An 18,459-nucleotide genomic window follows, 5' to 3' on the forward strand; every position below is an offset into this window, starting at 1 on the left:
TTGTGGTGAACATGATGCCCATTTTCCCGATCTCAAGATTAAAAAAATCTCTAAAAAGGTTAAATGCATAAAATGGTTTCTCAACCATCCTGCTCTTCTCATCCATCCCATAGTAGCACAATGCATGGGGCTGCTGCCCACACATTTCAATCCCGACTTCCAATGGTGCCTGTGCAGTGTTCACATTATCCCTGTGACTGCATGGGTTTCCTCCAAGTGCTGTGCTTTTTTACCCATATCCTAAGATGTGTCAGGTAGTAGGTTCACAGTCCATTGCAAACTGGTCTTAATATGTAAAAAAAATAATAGTAGGATCTCAGAAGGAGTTGAAGGGGGAAGAGTAAAATGAGTAAAAGGACTTGTTCATGTCCAGGACAAAAAAGCAGACAGGAAATAAAATCATTGCAGACACCGTCTGGCCTGCAAACTGTCTTTTCCAAAATCTCCCTTCAGGAAAGTGCTATAGGGCTATTAAAACAAAATCTTCACATCATCATAAAAGTTTCTTCCCCCAGGAAGTTAATCTGATCGACCGTTTTAGTTTGACCCCTCACCCACATCATCTATTACCCCAGTGACTGCACTGTAAACACTTCAATCCACTTTTTGTAATGCAGTTTATATTGAAAATACATGCTAGTATCTATATATTTATGTACATTTTATTCCATATCTGTACTTTAACCTGTAACTTACTTTTATACAATTTTTATAATTATTCAATGTTGTGTGTCACACCAACACACCACAGTAAATTCCAAATAAATATCAAATGTGTACAGTGAACAAAGTTGATCCTTGGTCAGTGTAAGTATGTGCTTCATAGTCAGCACGGCCTCAATGAGTGAAGGGTTTGATTCTGTGCTGCATGACCCTAGAACTCCAAATCTTCACCTTGACATTTCTTTAGTGTTGATACCTGTGACCATTGATACAATACTGTTGTGAAGAATCCCAAGATTTTCCCATCTCTCTGCTTGTCTAACCTTGGTAAAGTGAAACTGTAGAGGGTCGTCTGTGGAGAGAGACACCATAAGACCACGGGAGAGATACTCAGGTAGTGGGTTTCTGTGGTAACTCAGAAAAAGACTGTTGTTGCTCAGAGGAGACATTGCAATTCCGATCTGATCCAGGTAATACAGATACTGCAACACTGGAGCCTGCAAAAGGGACACAAACAATAAAAATTCCAAAATATACCAATGGCATCTCATTGAACACATACAACTTGGTACCTTCCAAATAAGCATATTTCTTAATAAAGCAGGCCTGCACTAGAAAACATGTTTCACAAGCACTTAGAACATAGTGCTAAGTACATGCCCTTCTGCCCATGATATTGTGCCAATGTTCTAATCTACTCTAAAGATCAATCTAACCATTCCTTCCCGCAGAGCCATCCACCTTTCTTTCATCTTCTCAGACAAGCAAGAAATGTACACCCCCTGGACTGCCTCAACTCATCAAATCCAAGAACTATCCTAAAGGTCCAGTACCTTGGACAATTATATTGCCATTACTTCTTTCTCCGACATCTCCACATCAGAGAACAACCTCTGCCTCAATGTTGCAAAAACAAAGGAGCTAGTTATGGATCACAGGAGGAATGGAGACTGGCTAACCTCTTGACATCAATGGATCTGGGGTTGAGAGGGTAAACAGCTTTAAGTTCTTCGGCATCCACATCACTGAGGACCTCACGTGGTCTGCACACACCAGCTGTGTGATGAAAAAGGCATGACAGCGCCTCTTTCACCTCAGATGGTTGTGAAGGTTTGGTATAGGCCTCCAAATCCTAAGAACTTTCTACAGGGGCACAATCGAGAGCATCCTGACTGGCTGCCTCATTGCCTGGTACGGGAACTGTACCTCCATTAATCACAGGACTCTGCAGAGAGTGGTGCGGATAGCCCAGCGCTTCTATAGTTGTGAACTTCCCATGATTCAAGACATTTACAAGGACAGGTGTGTAAAAAGGGCCCATAGGATTATTGGGGACCCAAGCTTCAGTGGGTCACTTAGGAGAGACTGCACACACAACTGATACCTGGGTGCTTCACCAGTTGCAGCTTTAGAGGAGAGTGGCAAAGAGAAAGCCACTGTTGAAGAAATCTCACATGAAATCTCAGCTAGAGTTTGCCAGAAGGCACTTGGGAGACTTTGAAGTCAGCTCGAAGAAGTTCAATGGTCTGATGAAACCAAAATTGAACTTTCTGGCCATCAGATTAAATGCTTGATTTGGATTAAGCACAACACTGCATATCATCAAAAACACATCAACCATACTGTGAAGCATGGTGGTGGCTGCATTGTGCTATGGGGATGCTTCACTGTAGCAGGCCCTTAAAGGCTTGAGGATAAAATGAATGCAGCAAAATACCGGGAAATCCTGGAGGAAATACTGATGCAGTTTGCAAGAGAACTGCAACTTGGGAGAAGATTTGTTTTCCATCAAGACAATAACCCCAAGCATAAAGACAAAGCTACACAGGAATGGTTTAACAACAAAGTTAATGTCCTGGAGTGGTCAAGTCAGAGTCCAGACCTTGATCCCCATGCAATCTGACAGAACTTGTGCAGTTTTATAAAGAAGAATGGGAAAAAAGTGCAGCGACCCGATATGCAAAGCTGATAGAGACCTATCCACACAGACTCAAGGCTGTAATTGCTGCTGAAGGTGAATCTAAGTACTGACTTGAAGGGGGTGAGTAATTATGCAATCAGTTTTGTATTTAATAATTGTAATAAATTTAGATTTAGACCAATTTGTAGAAAGTTGTTTTCATTTTTACATGAAATTATCTTTTCTGTTATCAGTGTCAAAAAAACAAATTAAATCTACTGTGATTCAATGTTGTAAAACATAAAAATTTCCAAGGGGGTGAATACTCTTTACAGGCACTGTACCTGTATTGCCAGATCCCTTTGTTCCACCACACTCGTCAGTGCCCTACCAGTTACTCTGTAAGACAGTAGGACCTGGTTGATCCCACCAAAGGGTAAAACCTCACACTTGTCTGTATTAACTGCCATCTCCCATTTTTCAGCCCATTTTTCCAGCTGATGCTGATCCCCCTGCAAGCCACGATAGCCTTCTTCATTGTCCACTCCCAATACTGGTGTCATCCACAAATTTGCTGATCCAGTTCACCACACTATCATCGAGATCATTGATATAGATGACAAACATCAAAGGACCCAACACTGATCCCTGCGACAGACCACTAGTCACAGGCCTCCAGTCAGAGAGGCAACACTCTAATACCACTCTCTGGCTTCTCCCACAAAGCCAATGTCTAATCCAATTTACTACCTCATCCTGAATGCCGAGCGACTGAACCCACTTGGCCAGCCTCCCATGCAGGACCTTGTCAAACGCATGAAGTCCATACAGACAACATCCATTCACTGCCTTGCCTTCATCCACCTTCCTAGTAACTTCCTCAAAAAACTCTAAGATTGGTTAGACATGACTTGCCACACACAAAGCCATGCTGACTATCCTTAATCAGTCCAAGTTTATCCAAATACTTGTATATCCGGTCCCTTAGAATACCTTCCAATAGCTTTCCCTCAACTGATGTCAGACTCACCTGTCCATAATTTTCTGGTTTCTGCTTAAAGCCTTTTTTAAACAGTGGAACAACATTGGCTATCTGCCAATCCTCTGGTACTTCTCCTGTCGTTAAGGATGTTTTAAATATTTTTGTTTAGGGCCCCATCAATTTCTGCACTTGCCTCCTGTAGGGTGGGTCTGAGGTAACACCTTGTCAGACCCTGGAGAATTATCCATCCTGATTTGCCTCAGGGTAACAAACACCTCCTCTTCTGTTTTCTTTACAGAATCCATGAAGTTGATGCTCTTTGCCTCACTTCTATACACTCTGTATCTGTATCCCGAGTAAATACAGATGCAAAGAATACATTTAAGATCTCCCCCATCTGGTTTGGCTCCACACGTAGATTATCACTCTGGTTTCACAGAGGACAAATTTTGTCCCTTGCAATCTTTTAAGAGAATAGTTTAGGATTCTCCTTCACTTTGTCAGCTAGATCAACTTCATATCTTCTTTTAACTTTTCTGATTTCTTTCTTAAATGTACTCTTGCATTTCTTCTACTCCACAAGCACCTCATTTGTTCCTACTTGCCTATACCTGTTACTCACTTCCTTTTTTCTCTTAACCAGGGCCTCAATATCTCTTGAAAACAAAGATTCCCTACACATGTACTCTCAAAATTTTGTTTTTGAAGGTACAGAGGGGATGTCACGGGTAGGTTTTCCACGCAGAGAGTGGTGGGTGTGTGGAATGCACTGCTGGTGGCGGTGGTGGAGGTGGATACAATAGGGTCTTTTAAGAGCTTCTTGGATAGGTACATGGAGCTTAGAAAAATAGAGGGCTATGCACTAGGGAAATTCTAGGCAGAGTAGGTTACATGGTCGGCATAACATTGTGGGCTGAAGGGCCTGTAATGTGCTGTAGATTTCTACGTCCTATACACTTCCGTCACCTGCCCTGTCTCATGAACAGATCAAATATCGTACGCTCTCTCGATGGGACTTCTGATACGTACTGATAAAGGAAATTTTTCTGAACACATCTGACAAACTCTATCCCATCTAGTCCTTTTATAGTATGGGATTTCCAGTCAATATGTGGAAAGTTAAAAATCACCTACTATAAGAACATTATGTTTCTTGCAAAAGTCTGCAATCTCTTTACAAACTTGTTCCTCTAAGTCCCTCATACTGTTGGGTGGTCTGTAATATAACCTCACAAACATGGACATATCATTCTTATTGGTCAGATCCACTTAATACACCTCACTAGTCAAGTTCTCCAGTCTGTCCTGATGGAGTACTGCCTTGTCATTTTCCCCAACTAGTAACGCCACCACTCGTCCTTTATTCCCTCCTGCTCTGTCACATCTAAAACAACGGAACCCTGCAATATTAAGCTGTCAGTCCTGCCCCTCTTGCAACCAAGTCTCACTATTGGTTACAACATCATAATTCCAGGTGTTGATCCATGCCTTTCCTACAATAATTCTCGCATTGAAATATACACAGCGCAGCACACTAGCCACACCTTGTTCTAGCTCAAGTACAATTAAAAAAAAATTGGGTGTTCAGGTAGCACTTTTGCTCATACCTTTCGAAGCAGAAGACCATGAGAGATACTCTGTGAAAGCATGAATCCAGATATAAGATGGTGAATGGGGCCAGCCTCTCCACAATGTGGCCGCAAAACAAATGTATTGAATCCTCTCTTCCTGCAGAAAAATAATAACAATGATAACAGCCCTATGCTAACACGTTTCCCAAAAAACAGGCATCACATTTGTTACTCATATAAACTTCACATCCTAAGTTTAGAAGCCTTTGATTGAAGGGAAAAAGGTATGTTGGCAGGATGAAAAATTGCAGTGGGAGGAGACTCCTGTGGATAAGAAGCACCACTACAGCCATGTTGGACCAAATTGGCATGTGTCTGCATTGTAAAATTCTACACAATTACCTCAGGAAAAAATGCAACAAATATAATGGCATGCAAAAGTTTGGGCACCCCTGGTCAAAATGTCTGTTACTGTGAATAGTTAAGCGAGTAAAAGATGACCTGATTTCCAAAAGGCATGAAGTTAAAGATGACACATTTCTTTAATATTTTAAGCAAGGTTACTTTTTTATTTCCATCTTTTACAGTTTCAAAATAACAAAAAAGGAAAAGGGCCCGAAGCAAAAGTTTGGGCACCCTGCATGGTCAGTACTTAATAATACCCCCTTTGGCAAGTATCACAGCTTGTAAATGCTTTCTGTAGCCAGCTAAGAGTCTCAATTCTTGTTTGGGGGATTTTCACCCATTCTTCCTTGCAAAAGGCTTCTAGTTCTGTGAGATTCATGGACCGTCTGGCATGCACTGCTCTTCTGAGGTCTATCCACAGATTTTTGATGATGTTTAGGTCAGGGGACTGTGAGGGCCATGGCAAAACCTTCAGCTTGCGCCTCTTGAGGTAGTCCACTGTGGATTTTGAGGTGTGTTTAGGATCATTATCCTGTTGTAGAAGCCATCCTCTTCTCATCTTCAGCTGCTTTTTTTTTTTAAACAGACAGTGTGATGTTTGCTTCCAGAATTTGCTGATATTTAATTGAATTCATTCTTCCCTCTACCAGTGAAATGTTCCCCATGCCACTGGCTGCAACACAAGTCCAAAGCATGATCGATCCACCCCATGCGTAACAGTTGAAGAGGAGTTCTTTTCATGAAATTCTGCACCCTTTTTCCCCCAAACATACCTTTGCTCACTGCGACCAAAAAGTTCTATTTTAACTTCATCAGTCCACAGGACTTATTTCCACAATGCATCAGGCTTGTTTAGATGTTCCTTTGCAAACTTCTGACGCTGAATTTTGTGGTGAGGACACAGGAAAGGTTTTCTTCTGATGACTCTTCCATGAAGGTCATATTTGTGCAGGTGTCGCTGCACAGTAGAACAGTGCACCACCACTCCAGAGTCTGCTAAATCTTCCTGAAGGTCTTTTGCAGTCAAACGGGGGTTTTTGATTTGCCTTTCTAGCAATCCGACGAGCAGTTCTCTCAGGAAGTTTTCTTGGTCTTCCAGACCTTAACTTGACCTCCACCATTCCTGTTAATTGCCATTTCTTAATCACATTATGAACTAAGGAAACGGCTACCTGAAAACGTTTTGCTATCTTCTTATAGCCTTCTCCTGCTTTGTGGGCATCATTTATTTTAATTTTCAGAGTGCTAAGCAGCTGCTTAGAGGAGCCCATGGCTGCTGATTGCAGGGACAAGGTTTGAAGAGTCAGGGTATTTATAAAGCTTTGAAATTTGCATCACCTGGCCTTTCCTAACGATGACTGTGAACAAGCCATAGCCCTAACAAGCTAATTAAGGTCTGAGACCTTGGTAAAAGTTATCTGAGAGCTCAAATCTCTTGGGGTGCCCAAACTTTTACATGGTGCTCCTTTCCTTTTTTTCCCACTCTAAAATTGTACAAAACAAAAATAATACACTAACCTTGCTTCAAACGTTGAAAAGAATGTTTCATCTTTAACTTCATGACTTTTGGAGATCAGTTCATCTTCTACTCACTTAACTATTCACAGTAACAGAAACTGACCGGGGTGCTCAAACTTTTGCATATCACTGTATACTTCTCTGGATTTACTCTGAATATGGCCGTGTTCCAAACAATAATCATTGGATCACCAGCATTTATTAATCAAGTGAGGAGTCACATATTCTTTCTGATAAGGTACATGTCATAAAATTAAAACAATGAAAACTTCAGAATTCTTTTTTAAGCAAAGATGGGACTAACCTATGACTACATTTTCTGAACATAGAACAGCACAACATGGGCCCTTAAGCCCATGATGTTTTGCTGACTTTTAACCTACTCCCCTAATCTAACCCTTCCGTTCTGCAAAGCCCTCCATTTTTCTGTCATCCATACGTGCTGTGAAATACAACAATGAAAAGTTACAAAGACTGATAAGATAAACTGTGCAAATACTAATTAATTAAATAATACCAAGAACTTGAGCTGCAGAGTCCTTGAAAATGAGCCCATAGATTGAGTTTACCGATTGCAAAACCCAACCTGACTAGGTTAACTAAACTTAAACTGAGCCAAAGGACTATTTTTACTTTATTCTATTTGTTTGTTAGACCATAAGACATAGGAGGAGAATTACGCCACTGAGCCCATCAAGTCTGCTCTACAATTCCATCATGGCTGATTTATTATCCCTCTCAATACCATTCGCATGGCTTCTCCGTGTAACCTTTGGCGCCTTGACTAACCAGTGAATTCCACTGTGCATGCCAGCAAGAAAATGAATCTCTGTGTTTTTCTAGTGACATATACACACTTAGAAACTTAGGAGGAAAACTGCAGATGAGACCTGAATACAATTAGAGCTAGTCACATTGTCTGAGCAGATAAACTCATCACCAATATAACTTATTGTGTCTTGGAATGTAACAAGTAATACTTTACAGACAATTCCCTCTATTATTCTAGAACAGGGGTCCCCAACCAATTTTTATGCCATGGATTAATACCATTAAGCAAGGAGTCCATGGATCCCAGTTTGGAACAACTCTGCTTTAGATTGTAGAAATGTGGAAGCCCTTACTTGCGAAGATGATTCAGTACAGTCATGTTAGCATACATGTAGTAAAGATAATAGGCATAAGGTGGGTTTTCATCTTCGGTCCAATTCACAGGCAACTGGCTATCTGCATTGAAAATGTGATGTTCTGGTTTGGACTCATCATCAACGCTATCAAAGCCCACAACCTGTAAAAGCAGATAATCCCAATGATTACATACATTCCTCCAAGTTTTTCCTCCTTAAAGCTGCTATAAATGGTTGTACAACACATTGTTCCATTAGCAGTGAATTCTCACATAATTCACTAAAGATAGCAATGGAGGATTGTACGTACCAATAAATTCTCAGTGCTCCAGCATCAGAAGAGTTTAGAAATTACCCTTGATTACTTGACACAGCATTATTTGAAGAGTCAGATGTTTGTACGGTAAGTGTCTGGGACATGCACCGGGGAGGTGGTGGAAACAGCTACAACAATTAGCAATTCTATTTTTACTAATTAGGTGTAGTGATGGAGCTGGACTTATTGTGTATTGCTGTTGTGTTGTCACCTCAACTTACTGTGTACCATTGTGCCGAGACCATGCGTGATCCAACAAACTGAGCGAGTCATTATTTTTTTGGATCTCCCCCTCCCCCTCCAACTTTCAAATCCCTTACTCACTCTTCCTTCAGTTACTCCTGACGAAGGGTCTCTGCCTGAAACGTCGACTGCGCCTCTTCCTAGAGATGCTGCCTGGCCTGCTGCGTTCACCAGCAACTTTTATGTGTGTTGCTTGAATTTCCAGCATCTGCAGAATTCCTGTTATTTGAGTCATTATTCAGGACATTTTTTATTGGGATTGCAAGACCCTGGTAACATACAACACTGCCCAGGGCTTCTAGTGGGCACGCTAGAACCTATTCTTTGGTTGAAGGCTGAGCTCTCCAGTCGGTGCAGCCTTCTGGTGTTCACTCGGTGCTGTTCTCTGGTGTTTGCTCAGAAGAAGAACAAGCTGGACCTGAACCATCTACAGTTATGCCACTCAGGGACTTGGGCTATATTTTTTTCTTTGTGACTGTATGTTTTTCTGAAATTGTAACCACATATGCTATTTGTTCTATGTGCTGTGTTTTGTACCTTGGCCCCCCCCCAAAAAAAAATTGCTGTTTCGTTTGGCAATATTCATATACGGTGGAATGATAATTAAACTTGAATTAAGAGGCATTTGGACAGTCACATGAATTTGTCTATCAGTCACACAATCACTGTATGTAAGGTGATGAGGGGGTGGGGAATGTAAACAATGTGCATCCAGATGGGATTTGTTTAAATTGGAATCATGATCAGCACAGAGATCATGGGCCAAAGGGCCCAGTTCTGTGTTCTACTGTTCTCTGGCAATGGCAAATTAATAAAAAACATAGTTAATTAGGAAACTACTGGAATTTTCATAAGTATCTATTGCAATAGAATAGATAAAATGGATATGCCTAGAAATTGGGATTAGGCTTTATGCTAAATAAGCACACATTTAGCACACCATATATGAGTGGCAATAATCTCACTGAAAAATATTCAAAATTCCAGCTAAGCAGGGCACAGAATTGTTCACTATTTCTTCACTGATATCAAGTTAAATTAAGTTGTCAAATTAACTTTGATGCAGAGCATGTCATTATTTCAGCAAGTATTAGCACAGCAGTGTGATCTAAATCAAAGGCATCCACTATGCAAAAGGTTCAAGTTGAACATTAAACAAGCTCAAATTAATTACTTATCAATGATAAGAGAGATACTTCTTTCTTATTACAGATTCTAAACAGCTATTATTGACATGAAACAAAATTCCAGAAAACTATGGAGCAACAAAAGTTAATACAGTGGATTCTGGTTAATCAGGGCAGCTGCTTATTTGGAACAACTCTTAAAGAACAAAAAGTAATTGTGAAAATAGCCAAGATTCCATTTGTTTATTTGGGAGAATTTGACGTTTAATTGGGGCAGGAGACTGTTGCCCCAATAGCTTCTTAGTCGTCTCAGATGTGTGTACTTGAGTGGCCATTAGACACTACACTGTGCTTAGAGTAAACAGTTCTTAAATAGCATCAGTTGCATGTACTTCTGTTTAAAAGCAGTAATCTCTGTCACTGATAGTTGGCGAGAAATAAGCAGTAAGGCAACTCAGAATTGTTTTGATCACTGCAGTTTCAAGCATTCAGGCTTCAAGATGCCAGAAACAGCCAGAAATAAAAACAAAATAATTTCACTACTTCACAGGCTAGGAGCTACAAAGAATTTGAAGATATCAACAGTTATTAATCATCAATAATACTTTTTCTAAGGCAAATTGTGGTAAACTATCATTGCAAACAAAGAAGATGCAAGCAAAGGTAAAGCTGACTCGCGGGTTAAGCCGTTTTGGTGTATTGCATCGTCGGAGTGTAACATGTTTGAGACAAAGACAGCGTCACTGTCGGAGATGGAGTTGGAGTAAGCGATTTGAGGAGGAGTCAAGGCAGAGGAGTTTCAATGCCCGTTCACCTAAACCGTGTGTGAGATTAGATCGCTTGAAGCTGAAGCACCAAGCCAATTTAGAAAGGTTGAGAACGGCTTCGGGCTGGGCAGCAAGGCCTCTGCCCAGATGGTGTCACTGCAGTGGGGCCCAAATCCTGGTGTGGGGACCGACACAGTGTTTGAACAATTTAAATGCCGGCCCGGATAGACTGGAAAGGCAGGGTGTCAGGTCCGGAGGCAAGGGTCGGGCCGATGTTGCTCACTCATACGTGATGTTCATTCAGTGTGGAGGCTGAGAGGAGGCTCCAGCTGCTACATGTTTTGTGTCTGTGAACTTTGCCTGGTTATATGATGAACTGAAACTGAGGCTTTGGGCCTACTCCGGCTGCTCCGGGGATTTGGGACAATGAACTAATTTTGGTTCAGAATGTTGTAGCTCGCTTCTACTTTTGGCTTGATTTGTGTTTGTTCCCTTTCTCTGCATTGGATGTGTTTTTTTTTTAAATTGAGTTCTTTCGGGTTTCTTGCTTTGTGGCTGCCTGTAAGCAGACAAATCTTAAGATAACATAATTTATACTTTGATAATAAATGTACTTTGAATCATCTTGTATGTTACAATGAAAATGAGGATGCAATCATTGATATTATTGTATGAAGGCAGTCCATTATCTACAAGCAGCATCTGCACTGAACTTGTTACTCAAAAGATTGCAGCAGCGTGTGCTGAATTCCTCCATCAATTACTATCAGGAACTACTACAGTTTTATAGTACTGTAGTAGTATTGGTAGTGTTTTAATCTGTTCTGCATTTCATTTAAATACATAATTTGTTACTTAGTTAAATGGTAGCTTATGTAATTTATATATATTTTTAACTATTTTCATGAAACTTTGGTTAGTTGAAGCAGCCACTTAATTGAGCCAAAAAGCACTGGTTTCGATGTGTCCCAATTAACCGGAATTCACTATAATGATTTGTCAAACAAATAAAACTGAAATAATGAGTTTTTTTTGATAACGCACAATGCTAAATTTCTGTTCCATTGCCTCTGATAATTCTGAATGATACCACCATCATTCTAATAATACTCACATGCTGAAGGAACAAGTGAAGCTCTGGGTGACTGCGAGGATTAATTGTTGCTTCAAAAATAGGAAGAAATATGTTCTCCAACATATCCTGGAAGTTGTTTAGCTGTTTCTTTGTATGGAAGACATCGCTGAAAGCAAATGATTGCCAAGTTCATCTTTTCATTGATTTTACAGCATCCATTATTTCAGCAGACAGGCTTAGATTAATATGAAAGCAATTGTACCAAATGGGTTTATACAAAGTAAAAGATCGACTTAAGTACATAATCAAGTGCTTATTTATGTTTCTATTAAATAAATCAGAAGTTGTAACAAGTCCCTTGTGCACAGCTAATTCTGTGATATCACTCTGGAGAAACATTGTATCATTTCTTAATGCATGTATGCATTTCTAAATGACAATAAAAGAGGACTGAGTGACTGAGTGTTCTCATAATCTAATTCTTAAAGATGGGGAGCTGAAGGAGTACGGTTGAGTTAAGTTGTTCTTCTATCTTGGCAATTCATTGGCAAATATTTTGTCACCGTATGAGGAGACATCATCAGTACGCTGTTAATTTGGGTGGGTGGGTGTGTGTGTGTGTGTGTGTGTGTTTTACAGCTTCTGTCATTATTAGGCAAATCCATATGTATTTTGAAGGTGCATTTGGAAATAATATATTTATAAACACACACACACACAGTTGCAGGAAAAAGTTTGTCAACTGTTTGCAATTATCTGATTTTCTGCATTACTTACTCATAAAATTTGGTCTGATCTTCATCCAAGTCACAATAATAGATAAACACAATCTGCCTAAACTACTAACACACAATTGTTACTACTTCTCATCAATACTGAGTACACCATTTAAGCTATCACAGTCCAGCTTCAAAAAAGTAAGTGAACCTCTGGAGCAATGCCTTCTACAAAAGCTATTTGGAGTCAGATGTTCCAATCAATAAATTCTGAAGGAGGTGAAAAAGAACCCAAAAGTAACAGCAAAAGACCTGCAGAAATCTCTAGAACTTGCTAAAAGTCCCTCTTCATGCGTACACTATTAGAAAAACACTGAACAAGAATGGTGTTCGTGGAAGGACACCACGGAGGAGAAACCATTGCTCTCCCAAAAGAAAAATGCTGCACATCTCAAGTTTGCAAAAGAACACCTGGATGTTCCACAATGCTCTGTGGACAGATGAGACAAAAGTTGAACTTTCTTGGCAGATATGCACATTGCTACGTTTGGAGGAAAAAGGGCACTGCACCCCAATACCAAAACCTCATCCCAACTGTGAAGCATGGTGGGAAGAGTATCAAGGTTTAGGGCTGCTTTGTTGCCTCAGGGCTTGGACAGGAACAATGAATTCCAAATTGGATCAGACATTTTACATGAGAATGTCAAGAGTAGCAGTCAGTCACCTGAAGCTTGATAGAAGTTGGACGATGCAACAAGACAATGATCTAAAATACAAGAATAAATCAACAAAAGATTGGTTTATTCTTGTATTTTAGATCATTGTCTTGTTGCATCGTCCAACTTCTATTAAGCTTCAGGTGACTGACTGCTACTCTGACATTCTCATGTAAATTTGTGTTTTGGAATGGCCAAGTCAAGAGTCCAGTCCTGAACTCAATTGAGATGCCGTGGCATGACCTGAAGAGGGCTGTTCATGCAAGGTATCCCAGAAATATTGATGAACTGAAACAGTTTTGTAAGCAGGAATGATCTAAAATTCCTCCTTGCTGTTGTGCAAGTGTGATCAGCAGCTACAGGAAACGTTTGGAGTTCTACCAGTTATTAAATACAAGGACTCACATACTTTTTCCAACATGGACTGTGAATGATTGTGTTCAATAAAGATAAGTATAGTTGTTTGTGTGTTATTAGTTAGACAGATTGTGTTTGTCTATTATCGTGACTTAGATGAACATCAGAACACATTTTAGAGTCATTAATGCAGAAAACCAGATAATTGCAAACTTTTTCTTGTAACTGTACAGGCAAATAAATATAATATGCACACACACATACATATATATTAGTGTATTGTTGCTGTTGGCATCCTCCTGTCTCGAAACATGGTGGGAAGCACACAAGCAAAGTCAGCTTATGGTGGTGCATTTCCCTGAGTGGTTGAGGAGTCCCACTCTGGAGTGACAGTCTATTCCACACTGGCTGCAGATGAAGGAAGACTGGCATCTGGTTGGAGTGGCCCCTCTCCTTCAGTCAAGCCGTCTTGGTAGCCTGCCCATTGATGTGGATACTTCCTGCTCTTTACACACCTTTTCAAACTGCCTAACTCCAGGCTGCCCAGTCATCTGCTATGTCTTTTCGCTGTTGCTCACATCTATGTTGTCCAGCTTCAATCTTTTTTGCAGAAGTCCTTGAAGCAAAGCTATGAGCGACCAACTGGGTGTGCACCCTCTGCCAGCTGCCCATACAGCAGGCCTTTCAGGATTCAACCAGAGCCCATTCACCTGACGTGCTAATCATCTGAGCCATCTCTGACTGAGGAAGGCGAACAACCGATTATTAGTGTATATACAGTGTATAAAGCAATAAAGAGGGAAAATTTTCATAGCTTTTTCCTGAATTATCCAGCAAGTGCAGCATTTATTTAACTGTGGTTAATGTCCACATTAAGGTTTTATTTGTAAGTATTTGTTTATTGCTTTACAACTTTTGTTGGGCAAATCCATATAGACTTTGAAGACAAATTAGCTCTTTTCCTTTAGCTTCCCATCTTTATTTCAATAATATCCTATATGTAGTTTCTGTAATCATGGAGGAATTTCTGCTACACCACATGTAATCTATAACCCCACAAAGAGCGTTTGATCTTTCTGAAGTGCATCAGCACAGCGAATTCAACTTTAACCAGGTTTTTTGGCCTCTGTAAGGCATAACCTTTTTTATTGGCCTATTGGCTCATTATTGAATTTCTACGTTGTCAAAAAAATGTGTTTCTAAGTTAGAGTATTATTTTCAGAAGATCTTTGATAAAAGTCACACACAACAGGGGTCCCCAACCCTTTTTGCACTGCGGACTGGCCGACCGTTGGGGGGGGGGGGGGTAGGGTTGCCAACGGACACCCCGATAGACTACAATGACCATGAAGCCTTGCGCGGGCACCAGTGCGCATGCGTGTATGCGCCGATTTTACTCTACAAATAGTTTTTGGTGATACTGTACGGGGGGAGCGGGGTGTTAATCACGACCGGAATATAGGTAATGAGTGGCTAATACACTCAATTTCGTTTCTAAAAGGGTTTATCTAACAAATTTAATATTAAACACACAGCGCATATTTTCCTCGCATGAATATAGCGATAAGTCAATTATCAGGGGAGGACAGTGGAACTTGAAGTTAAGTGTTGAACGAACTTCCAGTAGAAGTGGTAGAGGCAGGTTCGATATAATCATTTAAAGAAAAATTGGATAGGTATATGGACAGGAAAGGAATGGAGGGTTACGGGCTGAGTGCAGGTCGGTGGGACTAGATGAGAGTAGCGTTCGGCACGGACTAGAAGGGTAGAGATGGCCTGTTTCCGTGCTGTAATTGTTATATGGTTATATAAGTAAGTCCATAGCATCATAACATTTTAAGTAACGTTTGGATATTAAACACACAACACATATTTTCCCCATATGAACATATAAAATCATGGCAACACACCAATAGCGCTGAATCGGTGGGAGCCCTGGGCTGAATACTTGCTTCCTACAACAAGACGGTCCTATCAAGGGGTGATGGGAGACAGCGATACTCAAAGGGGGTTCCTTATGTCCAGTCTATTCCGCAGTTTAATTTTCATTGCATTCATTGTAGAGATATGTTGGAAATGGAAGCAACGTTTTCAGTGCTTTCATGGCTATATCAGGATATTTAGCCTTGACTTTGAGATCCAGAATGCCGGCAGCAATGTTATGTGAAACATACTTTTCAGCCCGCCGTCATTTGCAAGCTCGAGGAGTTGATCTCCTTCCCGCGCTGACATGGATAACGCGTGCGTAATGACCTTGCATGCGTTCAAGCTCAACAGTGGCCATGACAGGGAATGAGGAAAGGTGCAGCTGACTCATATCGCCAAATCATATCGTTTCCTCGTGGCCAGGTAGCACATGCTTTGCGGCCCGGTGGTTGGGCACCGCTGACATACAAGACCTACCATTCTATATCCATTAACATCTAACTTTATTTTTTATACAATTCTTTATAACTGTTGAATGTTGCTTTTTCATTGCATGCTACACCCTAACCAACACACCACAGCAAATTCCTAATACATGTAAAAGTATATGGCAAAAATAAGTTGATCTTCGGAAAGAGGGTTATTTGCAGAATCAAATGACATGTGGTTGGTGTTAACATGCTGGCATGGACAGAAAATCTATTGACAGACAGGAATTTAGAAGGATGAGAGGGGATCTGATTGAAACATACAAACGTTTGTATAAGATTATTAAGGGATTGGACACGCTGGAGGCAGGAAGCATGTTCCCACTGATGGGTGAGTCCAGAACCAGAGGCCACAGTTTAAGAATAAGGGGTAGGCCATTTAGAATGGAGTTGAGGGAAAACTTTTTCACCCAGAGAGTGGTGGATATGTAGAATGCTCTGCCCCAGAAGACAGTGGAGGCCAAGTCTCTGGATGCTTTCAAGAAAGAGACGGATAGAGCTCTTAAAGATAGTGGAATCAAAGGTTAAGGGAATAAGGCAGGAACTGGATACTGATTGTGGATGATCAGCCATGATCACAGTGAATGGCGGTACTGGCTCGAAGGGCCAAATGGCCTACTCCTGCACCTATTGTCTATTGAAACAGAAGAAATAAATGGTACTCTCTCAAAGCAGTAGGTGGTGACTAGAGGGGAAAAAAGGTGACAATCAGCAGGATCAGTAGTTGTGTCCCATGTATTCACAATAAATATCAATGGGATGAATGAGGCAACAGAATGTAACATTTCTAAGTTTGCCAACAACACAAAACTGAGTGAGATTGTGATCTGTGAGGATATGAAATCTTAAGACAATGTAGGCAAATACATGGCAGATGCAGTATAAATTGGATAAATGTGAAGTTATCCAGTTTGGTCGGGAAAAAAAAAAATCAGAGCAGCAGCTTATTTATTATTTAAGTTGTGATGGACTAAGAAATGTTGATGTGCAAAGGGACCTGGTGTTCTTATACAAGTCATTAGAAGTTGATATAGCAAGGAGCCTGAAGACACACACTGAACATTTTAGGAACAGCTTCTTTCCCTCTGCCATCAAATTTCTGAATGGTCCATTATCACTACCTCATTACTTTGATCTCTTTTTACACTATTTATTTTTTTATATATTTCTTATAGCAAATGTTTTTTTACATATTGCACTGTGAAAAGTAACAAATTTCCTTATATATGTCAGTGATAATAAACCTGATTCTGATTTAGGAAGTCATTGTGCCTTCATTTGAAGATGACTTGAGTACAAAAGCAAAAGAACCTTGTCTCATGTATAGAATGGTGGGAACACACTTGGAATCTAGTGTGCAGTTTCAATCTCTTTATGCAAGAAATATTATACTTGGTGGAAGGAGTGCAAAGGTTCACCAGACTGCGGAACTGATGTAGAGGAAAGATTTAGATTGACCTGCCAGCTTTCACAAGCACTTAGAAGAATGGTAGGGGGAGGATGGTCTCATTGAAGCTTATAAATGTCCAGAGCTGGATAGAGTGGATATGGGTGAGATGTTTCACAAGACTGAGGGTTTGAAAGGAGAGTCTATAGTCTCAGGATATGGTTGGATTGAGATGAGAAATTTCTCCACTCAGAACCTTTATCATAGAGGCAATTCAATAAATAGGCAAATAGATTCCTAGATATAAAGGGTATGGAGGTCAGAGTGGAAATGTGACATTAATCATGGTAATATTAGATAGTTGGTCTCCAATCCTGTAATATTTTCTATATTCTTATCCATGCAAGACTTGTGAAAACAGTTAATTTAGTGCTTTGTACCATTCAATAGTTTGCCTTAATACTGTGTGTCAGGTGTAACTAGGAACCAGATATGATTCCCCACCTCTTGGGTGCATTTCCATATTAGTTTTCCCTTCATCAAATTTGGTTTGGCCTGTAATATATTTAAAAAATAATTTGTCTTTGCAGCAGATCCTAATACTTACAAAAGCCGTGGCACCTGTACTAGCCAGCACACGTTGTTAGAATAGACTTTGTGCTTCACTGCCCACTTTGCTAAGCGATCCCATTCATCCCGAGAGCGGCCATATATGGACAGGCGCAATTCTGCATTCTGGTACTTGCTTTCTTCAAGATCTTCCATCACTTCCTGTAAAACACAAGACTGGATATGACTTTTTAGGCTTTAACATGTATCTAAATTTTATTAACTCTAAAAACATGTTCATTCATTCCTCTTTGAGAGAAGGAGGCACTTTGCAGTCCCTTTTATCAATCAGCTCTTTGGGTGCCGATGTTGCTTTGAAACGGCGGGGGGTTAAGATGATGCCTTAAAGTACCGCTCCCCCTTCACTCTTTGTATGAAGGTGCCTTACTGCTACTTGAGGTCCTCCTCTAGGTGATGAAGATTTAACACAAGAGGAGCAAACTCGTAACACAGCATTTCAAGTGTTCTGATCCCCTACCAGAATTATTCAAATTCTATCTGCATTCCCTAATCATGCAACAGGCAGTAAGGTGAGACAGATGAGATGCTGTACTTTATTACATAGA

General features: G+C 40.4%; 1 protein-coding gene across 3 annotated transcripts in view; it reads right to left on the bottom strand.

The window, feature by feature from the left end:
• LOC140210070 (AMP deaminase 2-like) overlaps positions 1 to 18,459 on the bottom strand; it is a 163,048-nt gene that overhangs the window by 12,453 nt on the left and 132,136 nt on the right. For all 3 annotated transcript variants that reach the window (XM_072278854.1, XM_072278852.1, XM_072278853.1), the window contains 5 exons: positions 17,892 to 18,055; positions 11,734 to 11,860; positions 8,164 to 8,327; positions 5,153 to 5,273; positions 987 to 1,160 (listed from right to left, as the gene is read on the bottom strand). In XM_072278854.1, the coding sequence (XP_072134955.1) occupies positions 987 to 1,160; positions 5,153 to 5,273; positions 8,164 to 8,327; positions 11,734 to 11,860; positions 17,892 to 18,055 (750 nt within the window). The remainder of the gene's footprint in view (positions 1 to 986; positions 1,161 to 5,152; positions 5,274 to 8,163; positions 8,328 to 11,733; positions 11,861 to 17,891; positions 18,056 to 18,459) is intronic.

The sequence above is a fragment of the Mobula birostris genome, chromosome 14 (assembly GCF_030028105.1).
Source record: "Mobula birostris isolate sMobBir1 chromosome 14, sMobBir1.hap1, whole genome shotgun sequence".
In the NCBI taxonomy this organism is placed as follows: Eukaryota; Metazoa; Chordata; class Chondrichthyes; order Myliobatiformes; family Myliobatidae; genus Mobula; species Mobula birostris.